This window comes from Alligator mississippiensis, chromosome 7 (assembly GCF_030867095.1).
Source record: "Alligator mississippiensis isolate rAllMis1 chromosome 7, rAllMis1, whole genome shotgun sequence".
Taxonomy (NCBI): Eukaryota; Metazoa; Chordata; order Crocodylia; family Alligatoridae; genus Alligator; species Alligator mississippiensis.
The window spans coordinates 38,826,448-38,846,717 of NC_081830.1; the positions used below are offsets into that span (position 1 = coordinate 38,826,448).

The 20,270-nt window shown below is 42.8% G+C and overlaps 2 protein-coding genes across 10 annotated transcripts in view; one reads left to right on the plus strand and one right to left on the minus strand.

Moving 5' to 3' along the window:
• The window catches only part of NGEF (neuronal guanine nucleotide exchange factor), a 90,941-nt gene extending 86,674 nt beyond the window's left edge, over positions 1–4,267 (minus strand). Inside the window, exons 1-2 of one of the 5 annotated variants that reach the window (XM_019486087.2) lie at positions 4,059–4,267; positions 2,176–2,237 (exon numbers count right to left, since the gene is read on the minus strand). In XM_019486087.2, coding sequence (XP_019341632.1) covers positions 2,176–2,222 — 47 coding nt within the window. In that variant the 5' untranslated portion in view covers positions 2,223–2,237; positions 4,059–4,267. Of the gene's footprint in view, positions 1–2,175; positions 2,238–4,058 lie in introns of those variants that run through there. The other 4 variants (XM_059730873.1, XM_019486088.2, XM_019486089.2 and 1 more) reach the window with 4 other exon arrangements.
• NEU2 (neuraminidase 2) overlaps positions 1–19,266 on the plus strand; it is a 53,077-nt gene extending 33,811 nt beyond the window's left edge. For 2 of the 5 annotated variants that reach the window (XM_059730878.1, XM_059730877.1), the window contains exons 2-5: positions 7,762–7,872; positions 8,064–8,194; positions 16,661–16,865; positions 18,152–19,266. In XM_059730878.1, the coding sequence (XP_059586861.1) occupies positions 16,665–16,865; positions 18,152–19,093 (1,143 nt within the window). In that variant the 5' untranslated portion in view covers positions 7,762–7,872; positions 8,064–8,194; positions 16,661–16,664 and the 3' untranslated portion in view covers positions 19,094–19,266. Of the gene's footprint in view, positions 1–7,761; positions 7,873–8,063; positions 8,195–11,484; positions 11,574–15,200; positions 15,409–16,660; positions 16,866–18,151 lie in introns of those variants that run through there. The other 3 variants (XM_006261797.4, XM_006261800.4, XM_059730876.1) reach the window with 3 other exon arrangements.
• Positions 19,267–20,270: the final 1,004 nt, after the last annotated feature.

Below are 20,270 nucleotides of genomic sequence, written 5' to 3' on the forward strand. Positions count from 1 at the left end.
TGAGTCACACAACATAGCTTCCAGGCACTAAACGCCAGTTACGCAGTCACATCCAGGGAACCTGCACACTCATATCCAACTTGCCAGCTATGGTGCTAAATCCTATTTATTATAGTACTAAAAATTGATCTGGAAATATGTACATTCATTATAAACATCAATTTAGACCAATGGCTAGCCAGTGGACCTTTCCTAGATACTACATCGATTGGACATTTAGACCAATGGCTATGATCATTGGGTAGAAGAGGGGAGAACATCAATTCAGCAGCAAGTTTATCCACACAGGGTGCGCCTACATGAGACACTTTACTGTGCAGTAGAGCAGTTTACTGTGTAGTTAGCATGCACGTCTACACATGCACATGCTTACTGTGCAGTAAACTGCTATAATTGTGAGTAAATTTGCTACCTGCAAATACAAGTAGCAGAGTTTCTTGTGATTAGTTACTGTGCAGTAGCGCTTACATAGATGCCTGATCAGAACCAAATCTGCTCCCAATCAGCCAGCTAGCGGGGAGCGGAAGATTGCTCCCTGCCCTGGGGAACTGCCTGTTTCCAGGGAAGGCTCCAACACTGGAGCCTGGGTGGGAACTGTTAGGGTGACAATATTTGGATCTTAGAGAGCGCTGGATTTGCAGCTGAATACAAGGCATGGCCTGTGGCCTAGCAAAGCTGTTGACCACAAGGCAAAATGATAGCTAAGCCAGCCATTTGCTTATGCTAAGTAACCATTTTAACTGTGTCAACCATTTTTTCTGGAAAAAGCAGCAATTAAGTCTGTGTGCTGTGAACCAGCTACAGTAAGGAACGAGATAAGATACAGGGGTCCAAAAAAAGGTGAAAGATGGTACAATCTGAGACAGAAAAACAGACTGGAATGTGAAAAACAACATGTAATTGGTAACAGAATCCAAGATGAACATATGCAAAAAGGTGAATGGTGATTGGTGAAGAAGCCTCCAGAAGCTTCCAGGTTTTGGTCAAAGTCCACCCATTGACCGAAAGAAGAGGGTTCATGGCCTTAGACATGCACTCATAGCAAAAAGGCATGTAAACGAATGAAATGCATAGGCAATTCCATGCTAATGAAGCAAACAGTAAACACGCTCCACCCAGGGTGGGTGTGAGTCACACAATGTAGCCTCCAGGCACTAAATGCCAGTTATGCAGTCACATCCAGGGAACCTGCACACTCACATCCAACTTGCCAGCTATGGTGCTAAATCCTATTTATTATAATACTAAAAATTGATCTGGAAATATGTACATTCATTATAAACTTCAATTTAGACCAATGGCTAGCCAGTGGACCTTACTACATCTTCAAAGCCAGAACATCATCATCCACCTGCCCTGGAAAGGCATAAGAGTCTTAAGTATAAATCTGTTATTTTACTGCTTTATGTCAACATTTTCCAGACTAATATCAGAAAGCTACTTCTCATGTTGGCTCTGAACCTGACACTTTGTATTAAGTCTTCCTATAGGCACCTTAGTCACCCAGTACCCTGTCCAGCAAGGTCACTGGAGGAAGACTCCCCAGCCTGACCCGCTGCTCTATTTAGATATGGTAGGAGCAGCCTCTGTCCACGGGCATTCAGATAGTGCAAGGAGATTTGATTGATGTGGACCTAAAGCACAGTATCAATTTGACAGACTGTGCTGTGAAAAGCTGGCTGACAATTCTCCCTGACTTGAACCTTTCCTCGTGACAGCAGCATGACACAAAACCATCTGCAGAGTCCTTTTCCTTCCTACTTACTTTTATTTAATTCTTTCAGCCTGGTACAGTGCAGTGCTTTTGGAGGACAGCAGAGTCCTTCCGACAACTGACACATTTCCTTGTTTTAAGAAGAGGGTGGGTGAAGTGGGCTGTTGTAAACTGGATTTGTAGAAGCTTAATGGTTGAGGCACTGAACTGGGTGTTGGGGGAGTTGGGTTCCTTTGCCCGTCTTTGCTACAGTTCACCATGAAGCTTAGAGCAAGTCACTTCTATAAAAAGGAATAATATTTTTTCTCCTCCCTGACCCTCTTTTATCTTGTCTTCATGTTATGAGCTCTTTCAGGCGAGGCCTATCTCTTGCACTATACACGCACAGAACTGAGCATAAAAGAGCCTGATCAGGGTGAGAGTATCTAAAGGTCAGTGAAATACACGAGCACTAATTTCACCTGTGGGATGCACTGCAGGTATGTTCTCTGGGACTCTGGCTCTTCATGGTCCCTGTTGATATCTGTAAGTTATATCAGTTATATATAAGTAATATAAGTTATAATATATAAATAAATATATATATATTTGGTGTCAGGATATATTTAGAATAGGCCACTGGTTCTGGAGTTTGCTTCCCGTGTTGGATACAAGGCCTTTTCCTTCACTCATGAATCTTGTTACTAGTTATCTTCAGTTTGGAACAAGATTTCTTTGCTGAACTAGAAGTCATGTCTTTTTTCTGAGGGAGAAGGTTATTATTTTTTGGTTGGTTGTTGGGGGGGGTGTTCATTTGCTAGTTACTGCTGTGTTTTCTCAGTTTGTATTACTTTAGGGCTTCTCTCGTGTAAAAGGATTAGAGTTCCTTAGAAGCCTGAAAATTTTGTTGCTAGGCACCACCATAATAAAGATTATGATTAAAAATTGCTTATAGAAATCTCAAAATAAATTGCTTCAAGAATTATTTTGTTGATACAGAACCTCCAGTGTGCACCACTGTGCTGTGAAAATTATGGGGAGCTACACAGTTAAAATCCTTCACACGGCACTGCAAGTGTCCCCTCCTTAATTATGGCTGTGAAGAACAATATGTACTTGGTGTGTGTCTCTGGGCAGGTCTTTGTTCTACAGATGCTGCTATATTTATGCACAGTCTTAAACTGGATCAGACTTATCAATATTTATCACAGTTTGGATAAAATCAGAACTACCTTGAACCTTCACTCTGCATTCAAAGTATAATGGAGCCAGCCATGTCTTTTTTCAAGTTTCAGACTGTTTGGCTAACTTAAATTTTTAATTTTCATTTTCATTTTACTGCAAATTCCTGGCTTCATCCAAGACTTGAAGTGCCAATATATGACATAACATAGTAAGTACTCGCAAGCCTGTGAACCCACCAATAGCTTGAAATCTCAGGATGTACTTTGTTCTTAAAAGGGACCCTGAAGCCCTGTGTACCTGGCTTTTGTTTTGGGTTTTTTTTTTAAAGAGATAACAAAATCCTATTCTACCTCAGACGTTCAAGTAAGATTCTGTTCCACCCTACTCAAGTCCCCAAAAAATATTACTGCAGAAGTTGGGTAGGTTTTCCTTGTCCTCATTGCTTTGTGTGACTTAATCCAAAGGCTAAGGTGAAGGCAAATTGCAAAAATAGACATGTTAACAGTTTTTCAGGGGCTTGAGCACAGTGGAGTTTAAACACACAGAGATTTAGGTGCCTAAGTGCCACTTAGACATCTAATAGGTGGAATAGGATTTGGCCCTGCTGGAAAGAAGCAGCCTACACGGTTAGATGCTGAAAAATTTAGCAGTGGTTTTGCTCCTGAGCAACTGGCAGCCTAAATGCAAAGATCCTCCTGATGTAAGAAGGGAAATAGTCTCTTTTTAAAAGAGCTGTCATAGGTAAGCAACTGCCAGGCAAAACCACAGTCTGTCTCCCTTGAAAAGAAATGCAGTTTGGTTGGCTGGTGCCTGGAATGGTTGCTGTTTAGCTTTTTACATTTTCTCACAGAAATTAATGCCTGTTTTGTGCAAAGTTGGTCTCCCTCTAAATGAGCTCACTCCCTGTGGTTGCCCATTTATTCCTACCGCGCTGTGCCAATGGCGTGTTTCTTTCCCTCTGTCCACTGGCGTTCTAGCAGTCGGAGCTACCTCACAGGGATACCTTGTCTGTGCCAGCAAGGGCTCCTGGAGAATGACTTTCATCAGGACAGTGCCTTGTCTTTTCCACCTGGAAGTGCTGGATTTATGCCCTTGTTTGTTGACTAAGTTTTCTGCCTCCCAAATGCGCTCTGCCAACATCATCAATCATTTTTTTTCCCTGAAATCAGTTTTCACTCACCTGCTAATGAGACACTGTCATGTGCGGTTTGTTCTTTCATTTACCATCAGGGTAGGCTGCATATCCACAGGATCTGTGCTCAATTCCAGTGATTTATCTTGAATTTGAAGTGAAGTTCTGAGTCCTAGACTGGGTAATCCCGGCTCGAAACTTCTATGACCTTCAGCCCTAGTTACTTTCTCTCACCTGCCGCTGCATGCTGGAAAGCAAAGTTTTCCAAAGGGCTTTGTTTACTTAGTTTCCAGAGTCACGGCAAACATGATTTAAAGAAACAGCTTGCTCTCTATTCAGAAAAGGTAGGGCAACCATGCGCCAAACGTCTTTCATGATGTTCGTATTGAAGGCTTAACTACAGTGCATGTGCAAGACACCTGGCATAAATCTTTAATTGACTGGGTGATAATTGGAAATTTGGGGCAATGGGTGAGCACTGCAAACTTAAATGAGTGGAAACAATAAATGGTATTTGTCTACTGCTGTTAGGGCAAACTGGTTCAGCCTTGCATTAATTACAGCCACTGGAAGTGTGACTGCTTAATATTTTAGCATTTTTAGTTGCTATTTTTAATTCCACATGGGTGATGGTAGCTGAGCATTGGAGTGTCTGCAGCAGAGTCAGTCTGGGTTTGTGCCCTTTAAATCTATTAAGCTAAATTTGTTTTTTATTTTCTCCATACAACCACTTTGATTTCTCAGCAAGATTTGGCATTTCCTGCCCTCCTCGATCAGACTGTATGGTAAATCAACTTTTCATGGTGGTCTCCACCTGATTCTTCAAACAAAGGCAAGTAAGCCTAGGAGTTTTCTAGACAGCTGCACAGTGCTACACTTAAGAGAAGAGGCCTCACTTGGAGCCCATGCAAGTCTTTCTGTTGATTTATGTGATGTTTTTTATGGGTCATAAAATTATCCCAACTCCTTGTAGATTCTGCTGTTGTATTCTCGTGTCTGATCTCCTTGGACTCTAAATTTTCCATGTTAACTGAATACTCTGGGCTAGATGCTCAACTCCTCCAAATCATCCTTGCTTCACTGAAGCCACTGGGACTATGCTGTCCATAGATGCTAACTTTTATTTTTGCTGGGGGAGGGGGCTAAGATGATGGCCATGTGGAAAGTTTTAAGCATTTCAGGAGACAGCCCTCTTCCTGAGGAGGGCCAGGGCCCTTGAACCCCCACATACTCAACACCTCTGATATGTACCCTGAGAATCTGGCCTTGTGTGTGCCGTGTGGTCAGCAAGAGGTTCTATGACTGATCCAGGCCAATATTGTGTAGAAATGGTGAGCAGTCGCAATATGAACCGTGTCTTTGGCTTGTGAGAGGAGAATTAGTGTATCTGGCTGTCCAGAGATTCAGCAAAGAATCTAGTGGACTCCTGACTCTGTTCTACTATGAGAAGTGCAGTTTGATGAAGCAAGATAATCTTTTATTTATTTTAAACCCACTACTGTGACCTGCATTGAGTGTTTACTTATGAGATGGGGTAAAGGAGGAAAACTTTCTGTTTATATGGCAACTTCAGGATCTAAAATCTCTCAATTGACTCCTTTATGACTCTCTTTCTTTAACTAAATCCTGCATTGGTATTTTCTTTGTAAGTATGTCTCTTCTGTCTCTAGCCATCTTCCCTGCCTTTCTTTAACCCTTGTCATTCTCACTGATCTTTTATAAAAAGATAAAGTATGTGGACATGTAGCAGTTTCCCCCAATTCAGTGAAAACACAGTATAATATACACCACAAAATGTTAGGGACAGATGTTAGGGAATCAAAAACATAAATACCCTGAGGAAGAAGCTGGGAACTGTACACATAATAAGTGGCATCATGACCATAGGATGGTTGAGATAGGGCTAAAACACAAAAAAATTAAGAGAGAAACTAAGCCCATATGTAAACCACCTAATAAATCTGGCTTGTCTGAAGAATTAAACAGGGTTGTTAGAATATCATCTATCCAAATACAGATTATGATGTTCCCTTGGCCCAAGCAGTTAACCATAATCTTCTAAAACTTGTGAGGCTGTTTACATTGCAAAGATGATGTAAATCAGGTTTTCCTTGTGTGTAATCCTGCTTATTCACAAGAAATGTCCACAAAGTGCTGTTCCCCCCCCCCCCCCCCCCCCGTGCAGTAAGAACAAAGACAACAGTTTTCTGCCTTGTCTGGCGAGTCCTGTCCCTGCAGATGCTCAGCCCCACAGCTTCCTCCCAGGGGCAGCATTTACCACTGCTTTTCTGGATTTCTGCTTCTCACTTGACCAGCTGCAACCAGGTAGTTCTGCAGCCTGCTTGTTCAAGTGAAACCCATCAGCCCCTGTGGCATGGCTTGGCCTATGACCGGTTTTGCTGTGATGTTTAGTGTCTTGGGCAGTAGGTTCCATTGTTTCAGCTGTTTCTTAGGTAAGACATTAAAAGCTTCTATTGTAGTGATATGTACTGAATTCCCTGAGTTGCTCTTAAATTTCTAGCAAATTTCAAAGTCAATGAAAGCAGTCTCAAAGCATTTTGCCAGGGAAATAGAACTTGCATTGATACTTTTTAACAAAATAATTCTGTCTGTCATTAAGCACAGCCTTTTATTATTTAATTTTAATGTCTCTTCACATGTGCTTACCCATATTAAATTCTAAATTCCTTTTCCCAGGCTTCTTTAGAACTTTGCCAGCAACTACTCCTATATCTTTCTTTAGAGGTGGCACCCAAAACTGAACACAGTACTCCAAGTGAGAATACTCCATTGTTCAATATACTGTCATTGTATTATGTCCTGCATTATTTTTATATCCCCTTATTAAAGCACCCACACATCCTATTTGCATTTTTTATAACTCTTTTTTTAAATTCTAATTACAACAACCCAAGTACAAGAGCAAAGAAATAGGTGTAGAGTAGCAGACAGTAATGGGTTGATTCTCTGCTGGTTTACCCCCATTTTATACACCACTGAGTTCTTCCTGATCTGCACCAGTGCAAGGGACTAGATGATCCAGTCCACAGTGTCTGAGCCAAGGAAGCAGTTTTTCATAAAAAGTGAAAAGTTTTAATAAATAATTACAGTGTGTGGTATTGTTTAGGGCAGCTCTTTTTATGGGAAATGTAACTTCCTTGTGAAGAGATGCATCAGGCCATATAAGTGTCTCCTAAGGGAAAGGGTGAAGGCCCCCCAGTGCTGTAGATTTTCAAAAGTGAACTGGACAAAGCAATAGAAAATGAGCGCTAAGGAACATTTCTGCAGTGGCAGGGAGATGGGATTGGATCTCTTTATATGTCTCTTCCCGTCTTATGTGAGTTGGTCTTTCCCCATACACAGAGTGTCACTGGGGTACCATTCAGATACCAACATTTATTAAACTAGTGGTGGGATTTTAGCTATGATCTTATAGCAGTGGCTCCCAGCCTTTCTATAGTGGGACCCTCTCACAGCTGTCAGTATGCAGTGTGCACTGCCCTGGAATCTGTTCCCTCCATGCCTGTTAGGAACATAGGACTGGAAGGGTCTTCCTGGGCCGTAGAGACAGTTGCAGGCAACTCTTTGTTCAAAAGGGTCCACCAGACTATCCAGGACAATTTGAAAAGACCCTGCAGCATGCCATGGACAGAGAACAGGAGATCACTTATGGAAACCCTTCCTGATTTGTTTGGAAATTAACTGCAAGCTGTCTTTTTTCTGAGACTGAAATGAACTTTCCCTCTTGTAGTACAAAAGGACAATAGGACCATGAAGAAAATCATGTCACCTCATTTTGCAACCATTAACCACACCACAGCTATTCTGCCACCTCTTCTCCCGTGGGACAGCTCTAACTCACGTGAGTAGCGTAATGTTTAACTACTATTGTTAGAGAGTAATGGGTCTTTCTTTAGCACCATCCATTTCCAGTGTGAAAGAGGTTTTGTGTTTTGCTGTAGATATGGTTTGCACTTATGCACATTTACAATTAGTGCGTCCTCTCTCTCTCTCTCTCTCTCTCTCTCTCTCCCCCTCCCTTCCTCCCCAAAGAGCCAGCACGTTCAGCATGCTCGTGACAGCTTATTTTGGGAGCAAGTAATGAGACATCTAGTGGTGAACTTTCCTTTATAAACAGCTCAGTTCGCTTCTCCTTTCGATGCAGCCTCCTGGATCTGCTGTGGGTGAGGTGTTTCTCCTGTTAAAATCTTCATAGTTCCTAATTTTTGCCAGAGTAAGCATTGCTGCTAGCTAAGGGGCATTGTTCAGGTGTTATAGAATTGATGGGATAGATAGCTTGTGCTGTACTCCACCAAGCATACAGCAGGGAAAGTCGCGCTGTTTAGTGTAAGTGCCCCACAGCGCACAGAGAGCCTTTGCTTTAAATTACAGAAAATACTGCCAGCAGGTGCATTGAATCTTAAAAGAACTGGTTGTTCAGAAAAGCACGTACTGATTGAAAACCCCCATGTAAACCCAGTATTACGTTCTCTACTGCAGGCATAACTTTCAGTTTAGCCTGGCTAGAAATCCTAGTACCACTTAACTTCTGGAGTAAAGTAAGCACTGTTTCATGCTGTTTCAGTATTGAATTCAGAATGCTTTAAACAATCTCACTTATATTATCAGATGTGCTTCGTTAGCAGCTTCCCTTTGCACTCTGGTTTTGAGTAGGATTTATTGGCCGAGAACAGTGTGCTGGGATGAATTGCTGGCTGACTGAATCATTAAGAAATCTCATGACCTTACCCGGGTTTAGCCTGAAATCTCTTCCAAGTAGCATAAAAATTCTGTTGTGATTCCTCTGGCAGTATGACACAGCAGAGCTGGATGCAGTCATTAATGGCAGATGAGAAAAACTCCGAGGTCAGATATGTAGTTGGAAATGTCTTGGACTAGATTTTTATGCTCATCTTGAACGGCCTCTCAGAAAAAATCCCCCAAGGAAAATAACTTAATTAGCTATTTGTGCTTAGGTGGAACAGATTCTGGTTTCTGTTTTCCCCTCCTCCCCTTACTGAATAACCAACATGTTTGTTTTCTGGTTCTGTAGCTTGAAGTTGTTCTAGAGCAGTTTCTCCAGGATGCAGCAGCAAAACACTGTAACGGGTAGAGAGAGGGTCAAATTTGTTATGTGCTGGCCCCGAGTTAAAGGCACACTGGGCACATCTACACGTGCAATTAATGTGCATGAATAAACTCCGGGACATATTGCTCTGGAGTTTTTTGCTTCTGGACACACTGTTTGAATGTGGGGCATATTGCTCCAGAGCTTATTTGTGTGCAGCACATGGAGCCCAGCCAGAGCAGCCCTGGGCTGGCAGGGCACACAGGGGGTCAGCCAGCCTGCCCGGGGCTGCTCTGACCTGGCTCCAATGTGCCAGGTGGGGAGGGACTGGCTGAGGCACAAAGGTGCTTCAGCATAGGGCTAGCCACCAAGTAGACCCCAATCTGAAGCACCCTTGTCCCCCAGCTACTTCCCCCCTGCAGCACATGGAGCCCTACTGGAGCAGCCAGCCCAGGACTGCTCCGGTGAGGCTCCACATGCTATGGAGTGGCTGCCTGCTGGCTCACTCCACGCTAAAGCACCCTCATGCCCCAGCCAGTCCCATCACTGTCTACATAAGCACTGCAGTGCACAAAATAATGCCGCCTCAGGGTAGTACTTGCGTTTAGCCAGACTACCCTGTGGCGGCGTTTATTAGTCTACTATGACCTAGTATAGTGACATATGTAGACAGTGACATTTTATGGCAGAGCTAATTAGTCAGCTCCTCAGTAAGCCTCTGGTGTAGACAAGCCCACTGTCATCTTAATTTGGGCCTAAATTCATATAATATTTTGGTAATGCCTCATAGTTGAGGATCATTGTCTTCCATGACAATGATCTTGCTTTATCTGTGGGTCTGAAGATAGCTGATGAGGCCAATTGACAGACTTTTGCCTAAATGTACATGTCAGAAGAAACTTTTACATAAGCTATGGTCAGTGTCCCCAGTATTATCTTAACATTCCTAGTAGAGAGCTGCACTCAAGCAAACTAAAGCCCTTCTCTACAGACAGACCATGTGGATTGCCTAAGGCAAGGGGTGTCTTGAATCTAAAAATGGTGAGAATCACTGGTATATGGGAAAGACTCTGATTATGATGCTGTCCAGTGGCCCTGTATTTGCTTTTAGTACTGCAGCTGTTCTCAGCCTTTTATATCTTACACCCTCTTCTTAGAGATTAGGATTCCCTTTCACTTGATAAATGCAGGATAGGATGGCAAGTCATGACCCGTAGGTGGAGCATGTTTGGGCTCCTGCACTAAGAGGACATTCATCCCAGAGGGGCTATGATCATTGGGTAGAAGAAGGAAGAACAGCAATTCAGCAGCAAGTTTATCCACACAGGGTGCGCCTACATGAGACACTTTACTGTGCAGTAGAGCAGTTTACTGTGTAGTTAGCATGCACGTCTACACATGCACATGCTTACTGTGCAGTAAACTGCTCTAATTGCAAGTAAATTTGCTACCTGCAAATGCAAGTAGCAGATTTACTTGTGACTAGTTACTGTGCAGTAGCGCTTATATAGATGCCTGATCAGAACCAAATCTGCTCCCAATAAGCCAGCTAGCGGGGAGCGGAAGATTGCTCCCTGCCCTGGGGAACTACCTGTTTCCAGGGAGGGCTCCAACACTGGAGCCTGGGTGGGAACTGTTAGGGTGACAATATTTGGATCTTAGAGAGCGCTGGATTTGCAGCTGAATACAAGGCATGGCCTGTGGCCTAGCAAAGCTGTTGGCCACAAGGCAAAATGATAGCTAAGCCAGCCATTTGCTTATGCTAAGTAACCATTTTAACTGTGTCAACCATTTTTTCTGGAAAAAGCAGCAATTAAGTCTGTGTGCTGTGAACCAGCTACAGTAAGGAACGAGATAAGATACAGGGGTCCAAAAAAAGGTGGAAGATGGTACAATCTGAGACAGAAAAACAGACTGGAATGTGAAAAACAACATGTAATTGGTAACAGAATCCAAGATGAACATATGCAAAAAGGTGAATGGTGATTGGTGAAGAAGCCTCTAGAAGCTTCCAGGTTTTGGTCAAAGTCCACCCATTGACTGAAAGAAGAGGGTTCATGGCCTTAGACATGCACTCATAGCACAAAGGCATGTAAATGAATGAAATGCATAGGCAATTCCATGTTAATGAAGCAAACAGTAAATAGAGGCCGAAGATGGGAAGAGAAATGGGTGGAATAGAAGGTAGGACGAAGGAGTGAATGTTAATGAGTGTAAAACAAAGTGTATAAATGTAGGATGAACCTATTGTTCAGGGCAGAACGCCGTCTCTTATGGCTAAGCTGTCTCCATTCTGAATAAAGCTGTTGTGAGTAATATGTGCTGGTGTTTGCTCCCTGCTCTGCTCTGGCTAATTAGTAACAGGATCCATGGGTAATTGGACCATCGTCTCCCTAGTCATTGGGTGCCGTGTGGAGTCAGGGTCTAACATCTTGGCATAGTCGATAGGATTCAACACACATTTGGAGGGGACTGACCATCCCGATCCTACCAGGGTAAGACCTAGCAGGTGTACTGGGTTCTCTTGGGCCTGGGTCTCCTCGAGTGTACTAGGTTCTCTTGGACCATCTCAGCTATCGTACCCCATCTTTTACCTTTCCCCAGTAGCATGGCAGCAGGTTTAGAGGCTTTTCCTCTTTGTGTGTGGGGTCAGGGTGACCTCAGTGGTTTTTTTGTGAGTTGGGTTAAACGGAATGGGGGTCCACTGCAGGGGCCCCAGAAGAGTCTGTCTAGCCTGGCTTGGATTGCAGCCTGGAGTTGGGTCGAAGGATCTTTAAATAAAGCAACTGCCCTCCAGGCTTTAGCTTGGAGTGTTCAAGATTTCACCTCCAAACTGCTGACACCTAAGCCAGAATGCCTCAGAGTGAAGCTTGAATTCTGGCCAGATGTACCTTAACTCTGATGACAGCCTAGGATAAGTACATATAGAATTGTTTAATTGTTTGTCTTGTTGCTCTTTTGTTCTTGCTCTGTATCAACAAATTCACCAATTATCAACTGGCAGGTATTGTGGTCAGTTTGAGGGTTGTATCTGTCCAAAACAGAGGTATAGGTACTGGGTCCAAAACCAGTCCAACAATTGGCAACTTCATCAGGACACAAGAGTAGTACCTGACCAATCAGAACATTTGTTCATGCAGGGTGATTTGTATTAGAAGGGTTAACTGAAACCTGTAGCAAGGTAGAGTTATATAGGAAGTAACTAAAGTTATAAGTATTGTGCAGGAGATTTTGTTTGTTACTGATAACCAAGAAACGTTGTATGTCCAGGTCAGGCAGAGTAGTGGACATGAGTATATGCTGTAGTCCACTTGGAATTAAGTAAGAACCTCCTGTTGTGTTTACAATAGGAAGCTAGATAGCAAAGAGAGTCATCTCTCTGCTAGAAAGGCTGTATGAATGAACAGGGTTCCTTAACTCTAAGGTCCCTGGGAGAAAATAATTACAGCTGTCTGCAGAGAAAAGACAAAAGCAGGTGCATGTTTGCTGTGAAGTTTGTAAAGTGTAAGTTACCGGTACAAGTTATAACAAGATAAAGTGTTATATAAGCAGTACAGCTTCACAAATGATCAAAAACAGTTAGGAAATGTAAAAGAGACACTCTAGAATCCCATATGTATCACAAAACAGAAGCAAAGTAGCACAGAAAGAAACAAGGTATGTTACTAAACATCTGTTCAAGCAGTGGCAGAGAATTTGTGATTAGAAGTGAGAGGAGAAACTTGGTTCTCTCCCCCCTGCTTCTCCAGGAACAGTAAAGAACCTAAAAGAGATAAAGATTATTAACAGCTGTGCAAACAGAAATCAGTGCTCAGAATTAATTTGAGTTACTCTGAGCAGGGAAAAAGGAGTAAGTTTATCAGAGGCATGTTTTGTTTTTTCTCTGCAGAGGCATAGTTTAAAAGTTTCTTTTTGGGATAGGAAGAGTTTTCTTGAAGGGATTATGTGTAGTGTGTAATTTGTCACCCACTGTCTTTTGGGGGAACTTTCTTAGTCCTAAAGTGAAGCTTGCTCGATTGTACAGCTGTAAAAGAGGAAAATTTGATGAATGAATTAGTTTACAAAGAGCCACTGATAAAAATGAATTGTGAAGCCTGTAGCCCAAAAAAAGTTATGGTTAAGATCTGTTAAGGAAAGAAAAACTAAAAGTTAAGTGAAACCTAAAAAAAATGTTAGGATTCTAGAAAGTTGTTGGAGAGAGAAAAAGAGAAAAATCTAATAAAGAGTCTGCAAGACCTTAAAAGACCAAGTAATCTGGCAGTCCAGAAAAGGGGCACAGAGAAAAAATCAATGTTAGAGCTGCCGGAGTCAAGAGCCTGCAATCTCAACTGACCTGAGGCAGGGCCAAAAAGCCCAAAAGTCAGAGACTGTGCCCATAAAAAGTAAAAGAAAGTCAAAGCAGGAAAGTGAAAAAGTTTAATCCTAAGTATGACCTGAAACTGCCACCCTCCTAGGTGTAGTCAGTATAGTAAAGCTACCTGTAGCAAGGCAAGCTCTGCAAAATGCTGCACAATGACCACCCTAGGGAATAGGCAAAAGCAAATATAAAGTGCCTTAAAACCCTAGCTCCCACCTCTGGGTGAGTTATTCATTAACAAAAAGCTAAGGGGTGCATACTCCAACAAAAAAACCCTTGATGCAAGCAACAAAAAAGAGGTGTGTGGCATAAAACGCCTGCCACTTTAAGAGAAAAACACTGCTGTAAAAGCAACCTCTGCAAGGTGCAAAGAGGATAATTTTTTGAATAAGTGCCAACCTGGCTATAAGCCAAGCCAGCCACAAGTGTGTGATCTTAAGAATAAACTAACCAAAAGGGGTGAGCCCCTCCCTTTTGTTCTTGTATTTTACAGGATTAAATCATCACTGAAGAAGTTTGCTGAGTACAAAAAAAAAAAATCAAGCTTGACTGTGTTGTGTAGTAATTGTGTTTTACTAAGTTTATAAAATGCTGTTATTATAAGTAATTTTAATGTCAACTATGCTAAACTATGAAAAGTAAATAAAAAATTTTGATAAGCATAGAATACCTAAAAGTGGCTACAAAACTGATACGTCGTGCAAAGCATCACCTCCATGACCTCACAGAGTTCATCCATGTCAAAGATCAAGAAGGCTACTGAAATGTTTGTTTTATTTTCATCCTTTTGTTTCCTCCCCCCACCCCTTGTTTTTATATATATATGCTGAATTTATAGATACAAAAAAGAGGTAAATCAATTCAGCTGAATATTCATGCCAATGAAAAAGCAAAAAAAAAAAGCAGTTTGCTGTTATTGCTTCCACTTCCCTGCACATGTAGAAGCCTGCCTAGGAGCATTTATTCATGAGTAAACTGCTCTAATGCATGTGTAGACACACCTACAGTCATCTCAAACAGGACCCTTCAGTCAGCGCTACACAAAGATGGAGTTTATAGAATAGAACTGGGTGCTGCTGGTTGCTGGTCTCTTTACAAGAGTCCCTCCTTGAGTACTTGCTAGCAGAAGAGCTGTTCTGCAGTCACTTCTTCAGCCTCCCACAGGTCTACTTCCAATTAGCTGGTATATCCATAAGGCAACAGTTCTATTTCCTGGCCCCTCTCCTGTCCCATTCCATCTGACAGAACATACAGAGGCTTCAGTGTATAGAACAAGATAACATCCCTTTAAATAGGTGGGCAGCCCTTTAATGAGCCTCCCTCTTTTCTGTTGCTGAAGCCCTCCAGGTATGCAGTATATGCAGGCACTTCAGCGCAGAACAGTGGCATGAATCCCTTGGATTCTGACCCTTCTATGCAAGGGACATTTTTGCTACACCTGAGAACTTCTGCCCCTTCAGGAATGGGGACACAGGACTTGCCCCTTCCCCCTCCAGTGTCATAAATCCCAGTGAACTGTGTTTCTACAGCCTCTGTGGTAATTTGGCAAAACTTGGTCCAGGCGGTTTTAGATTAATACAATACCATGCAAGCTATTTTTGCCTGGTAGTGCTAATTCTGAACTCTCACAAAAGTATGCAGTGTGTGAAAAATAGAAGCAAAGGATAGGCATGTATCAGCTGCTTCGCTGTAATAAAATATAAGCAGAGAATAAAGTTATACCAAGTTACTGACAGTTCATCAGTGTAACAAGCATAATGAAATCCATACTAGGCAGGCTGCTAAGATCATCATCTTCTCTCTTGTAGACCAGAAAAATGTAATTTTCTCCTACTCTTCTTGAGGTGAATGAAGCACCCTCCCTGGAGCCTCATCAGAGATCTCTGCTTTACCTACACACAATTCCAGAAAAGCAAGATGCCCTCAGAAAGTGTCTTCCATGGGAATAGGAGCCACATTTGCAGTCCCCAGATGTGTGTATGAATAGACATGAAGCTCCGTAATTAAGAGTGTTGCAGTAACCCATTGAAGTAGGAGGCAATTTGAATTTCTTACTCACAGTTCACTGTTGTCTTCGCCCTGCTACCTCACCCACGCAATGCTTCAGAGAGCAAGGGCTCTCTTCTGCTTCCCTTAAACTCATGGCATTGTACCATGGTAAAGGCAGTGCAGCGGCTGGGGCGGTGGAAGAGAACTGGGAATTGTCACTTTGCTGTACATGCACAAATGGCAGAGCAGCATCCTACAAATCTCAGGGGAGGGAGGGAGGCTATATAGAAGGGAACTTCCCAGTTGTGTCTCCTTGATATTCACTTCATGTTCTCTTGTCTAATTAGCCTTTTCCTCAAAAAAAATGGTAGCTCTTCCTCCTCCCCCAGCATGACAAGCAGAGGCTGGGCTTTAAGTCCATTTCTTTGGTTTAGAAAGCTCCCAAACAGGATGTGGGTCATTCTTCTTTTGGTTGGCTTTTTGAAGATACTCTCTCCCAAATGATCTTTTCCTGCCTCAGGTTCCTTGTCTTGTGTAACTAAGTTCCTGAGATGCAGCTGACAATCAATTCTTTGTAGCCTGTTATTTCTACTCTTTAATCTGCTGGGGTGGCTGCTGTTGAGCAATACAAAGTACCTCCTTCCCTTTTCCCTATGCAGCATTCAGGGCTTGGCAGCCTCAAATGGGGTATGGCTAGGGCCGAGCACATTCTCAGTATCTGTCAGCTTAATCGGGCTCAAATGATTGCATTTGGCAAGTACCTTTGCCTCTTGGGGCATGCCAAGATACCAGTTGGCAAGCAAATGAATTTGTACTCAGTCATCTGTGTTGGATTTTGGAAACAATGGGAAAATACAATTAGTCTTTCAGGAAAAATATTGTCCATTTTAGTTACTAGCAGTGTTCTGACTTTAACAAAAACAGCCTGTGAATTTCATTAAAAAATAAACCCCTTTTATTCAATTTATTTAATGCACTTATTTCATTCTAGTCCAATCAGCCTGGGATGAGTCTGATCTGCATTGCCAGTGGCACATCTAGGATTATGATAGATGGGTTTTGTCCAGAGGAGCATGAGGAAGGAACAAAATCAGAGCAGGGTGCAAGAGCTACATTTTAAAGGAAAAGAAGGCTCAGGCTGGTGGGAGATGGGTGGATCTGGCCCAGTCCCTCTGGATCACTCATGCTATGTCATAGGTAGATCAAACCCCAACCCTTTCCTTCTTGTTTTCACAGCCTGATGGCCTTGCTTCCCCTTTTACATCAAGAGACATTGTTCCAAAAGGGACCTTGGAGCTACCGAATTCCAGCCCTGCTCTATGTGCCACAATCAAGTACCATCCTGGCATTTGCAGAGGAGAGGGAGGATGTGGTGGATGAACATGCCAGGTTGATAGCCATGTACAGAGGCATGTATGATGCAACTACCCACCATGTTCAGGTAATGTTCATATAATTGAAGCGGCTTTCCTTTGAGTTCACCTACTCAAGGACAGTGGGCTTGCTGAGGGGCTGAGACAGAGGACGGGAAGGGTGAGGATGCCATAGGTTCGGCTGGGGTGAGGCAGGGGAAAGGAAAAGGAGAGTGTGGGCTGGGCTGCTTCTCACCCCACTGTTGATTCAGGAGATCAGAGAAAAAAAGAGAAGGCCAGTTGGCCTGCAGGCACAAAGGCGGAGAAAAGGCAGGGTATAAGCCTGCTAATCAAGTAAAATAAGAGGTCTGCAATTATTTGTCCTGGGAGAACGAATTCCTACTTTAAAAAGTGGTTGGGACCTGCTGCACCCCATGCCTGAGTGTAACGGCTGAATGGTGTGTGCAGTCTACCACAGTGAATTGACTACCTAAATAATCAGCCATTTAATAGCAGAGAATTTGCTGGAGGCTGATGGTGGGTGACACTCTATTTATAATTATTTTTAGCAATTGCAAATGCATTACTTTTTTAAAAATCATTCCATCTCTCTCCTCTAATCTTTCATACATGGCTTGTTAGACTGTAAACTCTTCAGGGAGGGCTGTCTCTGCCTGGGAGGACTGCAGTATAAATATTCATTTATAATAATGCTTCATGTAACCTCAAAATAATTCAGTTAGATAGGACTCAGCTGGTCATTAGGAGACTCACTAGTTTCTGTCTGTGTGCTGAGGCTTATTAAAAAATAAAATATAAAAATACACCAAAGAAGATCTTGGTTAAGTGTACTAAGTAAAGACATTGGCAAAAAATGAGCAATCAGAAAGTCATTACATAAACATTAATTTGCATAATCTTATTCGAAAAGCCAAGAGCTTCTATTACAATTTCATTCTGAGCCAGAAGGTTGGTAATAATTTTCTAGTTGCAGCACAGCTAGTATAAACATGGCTGTACTGTGTGATATAAAACTTAAGCAAAAGAAAGACAGTTAGACAGAAAGGTGCATCCCATCTCTGCTACTGACTTGCTATATGACTAGACAGGCTGGTGTAACTGGGTGTTGGGTACCTCATTCCTTATACACAGACATCTCAGTAACTTCAGTGAGATGTCTGGGTCCCTTGGACCCATGAAAAGCAGGCTACTTTATTAAGTTTTCTAAGTAATACAGAGGGTCAATGGCAACACTGAGGATAGACCAATGCCCTGATCTCTGTCTCTCGTTTCTAGTCTGTATCTATAATTAGAGTATGATTTATTTTAACTATGTGTTCCTGTCTTGTCCCCCTTTCATACTCACACGTGGCAGTGGAACAAAATGGAGACCATTCTCAGTGCTCAGCTGGAGGGGCACCAATCCATGAACCCATGTCCAGTGTATGATAAGGTTACTGGGACCCTTTTCCTGTTCTTTATAGCCATCCCAGGAAAGATCTCTGAAATGCACCAGATCAAAACAAAAACCAACCTGGTACACTTGTGCCATGTCACGAGCACTGACAGTGGATGCACCTGGAGCTCAGCCAAGGATCTCACTAACTCTGTGATTAACACCACACACAAGGAGTGGGCCACTTTTGCAGTGGGACCTGGCCATGGTCTGCAGTTGTCCAATGAGTCGCAAAATCTAGTGATTCCTGCCTATGCCTATCGAATACTTGACCCTGGGAAAACACCCTCCCCCCACGCCTTCTGCTTTGTCAGTTCTGACCATGGAAAGACCTGGACACTGGGGAATTTTGTGGAGGAGAGTGCAGTGGAGTGCCAGGTCACAGAAGTGCACATCAGTGGAGAGAGAGTGCTGTACTGCAATGCTAGAAGCAGCCGAGGTGCCAGAGTCCAGGCTGTGAGCTACAACCATGGGGTGGATTTTGAAAGTGGTCAGCGGATAGCAAAGCTGGTGGAACCTCCCCATGGCTGTCACGGGAGTGTTACAGCCTTTCCGTGTCCCACTGATGAGAAGTCAGGGTGTCAAGACAGCTGGGTGCTCTATACTCATCCAACAGACCCCACTGGACGGAGAGACTTAGGAGTGTATCTCAACAAGTGTCCCTTAGATCCAGCAACCTGGACAGAACCCAGCATCATCTGTAAGGGTTTATGTGCTTACTCAGATATGCAGTACCTGGGCCAGGGTCCAGATGGCTCACCCTTGTTCTGCTGCCTCTTTGAGTTTGGCACCAAATTGCAATGTGAGAAGATAGTCTTCCTCATGTTCACGCTGAAACAAGTTTTTCCAGCACAGTGCTGAGCCCCAGCTGACAAACCTTTCAGTACCCATCTGTAAGTCACCTTAGTTGATTCTCAATTTAACTTCTACTTGTCTGTCAGCAAAAGGCCTATATTTTCTGACTTCATCCTGCTCTTATTGCCGTAGTGTTGCATGCATAGGTGACAATATTTATTAAATTTATTGGAAATAGGTTTGTGTTTTTCTCCTTTTTTTCTTTTTACATGTTCTTTCCTCAACTGTTTCCAATCAGGCTGCCATGTACTGCAAGCAAATGTGATTTTTGGGTGGCACCTTTCACATTTCACACTGACTGTTTCCTAGAGAAATTTAGTGGTAGGCAAGGGGTTACGTGAGCACACATAGCAGCCATTTCATGCTCACCAGTACTTAGATAGGCTGCCTGAGATGTTTTTCCATCAAGTGCAGCGCTGGAAAGGATATCATTGTTATTCCCCACATTTTGGAGGCATGTCATCATTACCTTCACAAAACACCTTTGCCCCTGAAATCTTCTCTTTCTGCTTAGAAATGTTTAGAAGCTCTTTTTGATCTTTTAACCTTCCTGCTCTCTCAGCTTGAGGGAAGCCAAGATGCTGTGGTCAAATTGCTCTCTTATGTCATAATTTTGTAGCTTTTTTCATCTTTATCCATCGTATTTAATTCAGGATAGTCCTCTTAGAATACCCAAACTTCTTGGACCTGTGACCCCTCACCTTCCCTTTGATGCATCTGTTCCTCCCATCTTGCTTTCCTTGCTTTCTCTTGCATTGTGTGATTCAGCTGTCTGAGGTAGAACTGCAGTCAGGCCCAGTAAGCTTTGTCACTAGGGTGAATGTCAAATTTATTGTCTGGAAAGGAGAGACAGGAATATCTTATTAATACCAGGAGTAGGCCATGAAATTGTCTCTCTATCCAAGTCTGGAGACTGCTTAAAAGTCTAGCAAGAGAGCCTGACTGTCATTGTAATAAAATGTCTCTGGTGTGCCAGGCAGTGGGACCTGTCAAACAGCTAATATAATTCCTTGCTTCATTCAGTTTGTCAAGGCACCAAGTGTCATGCTAGTGAAATAAAACTCTAGGGAGTGATGTGAGGACATTTGAGTTGGAGAGCTTTGGGGAGTAGATGGGACTCTGGCAGGTTTTTTTTGAAGGAAACAACTTGAGAGACTACTCAAGGCATGTGTGGTGAACTGAA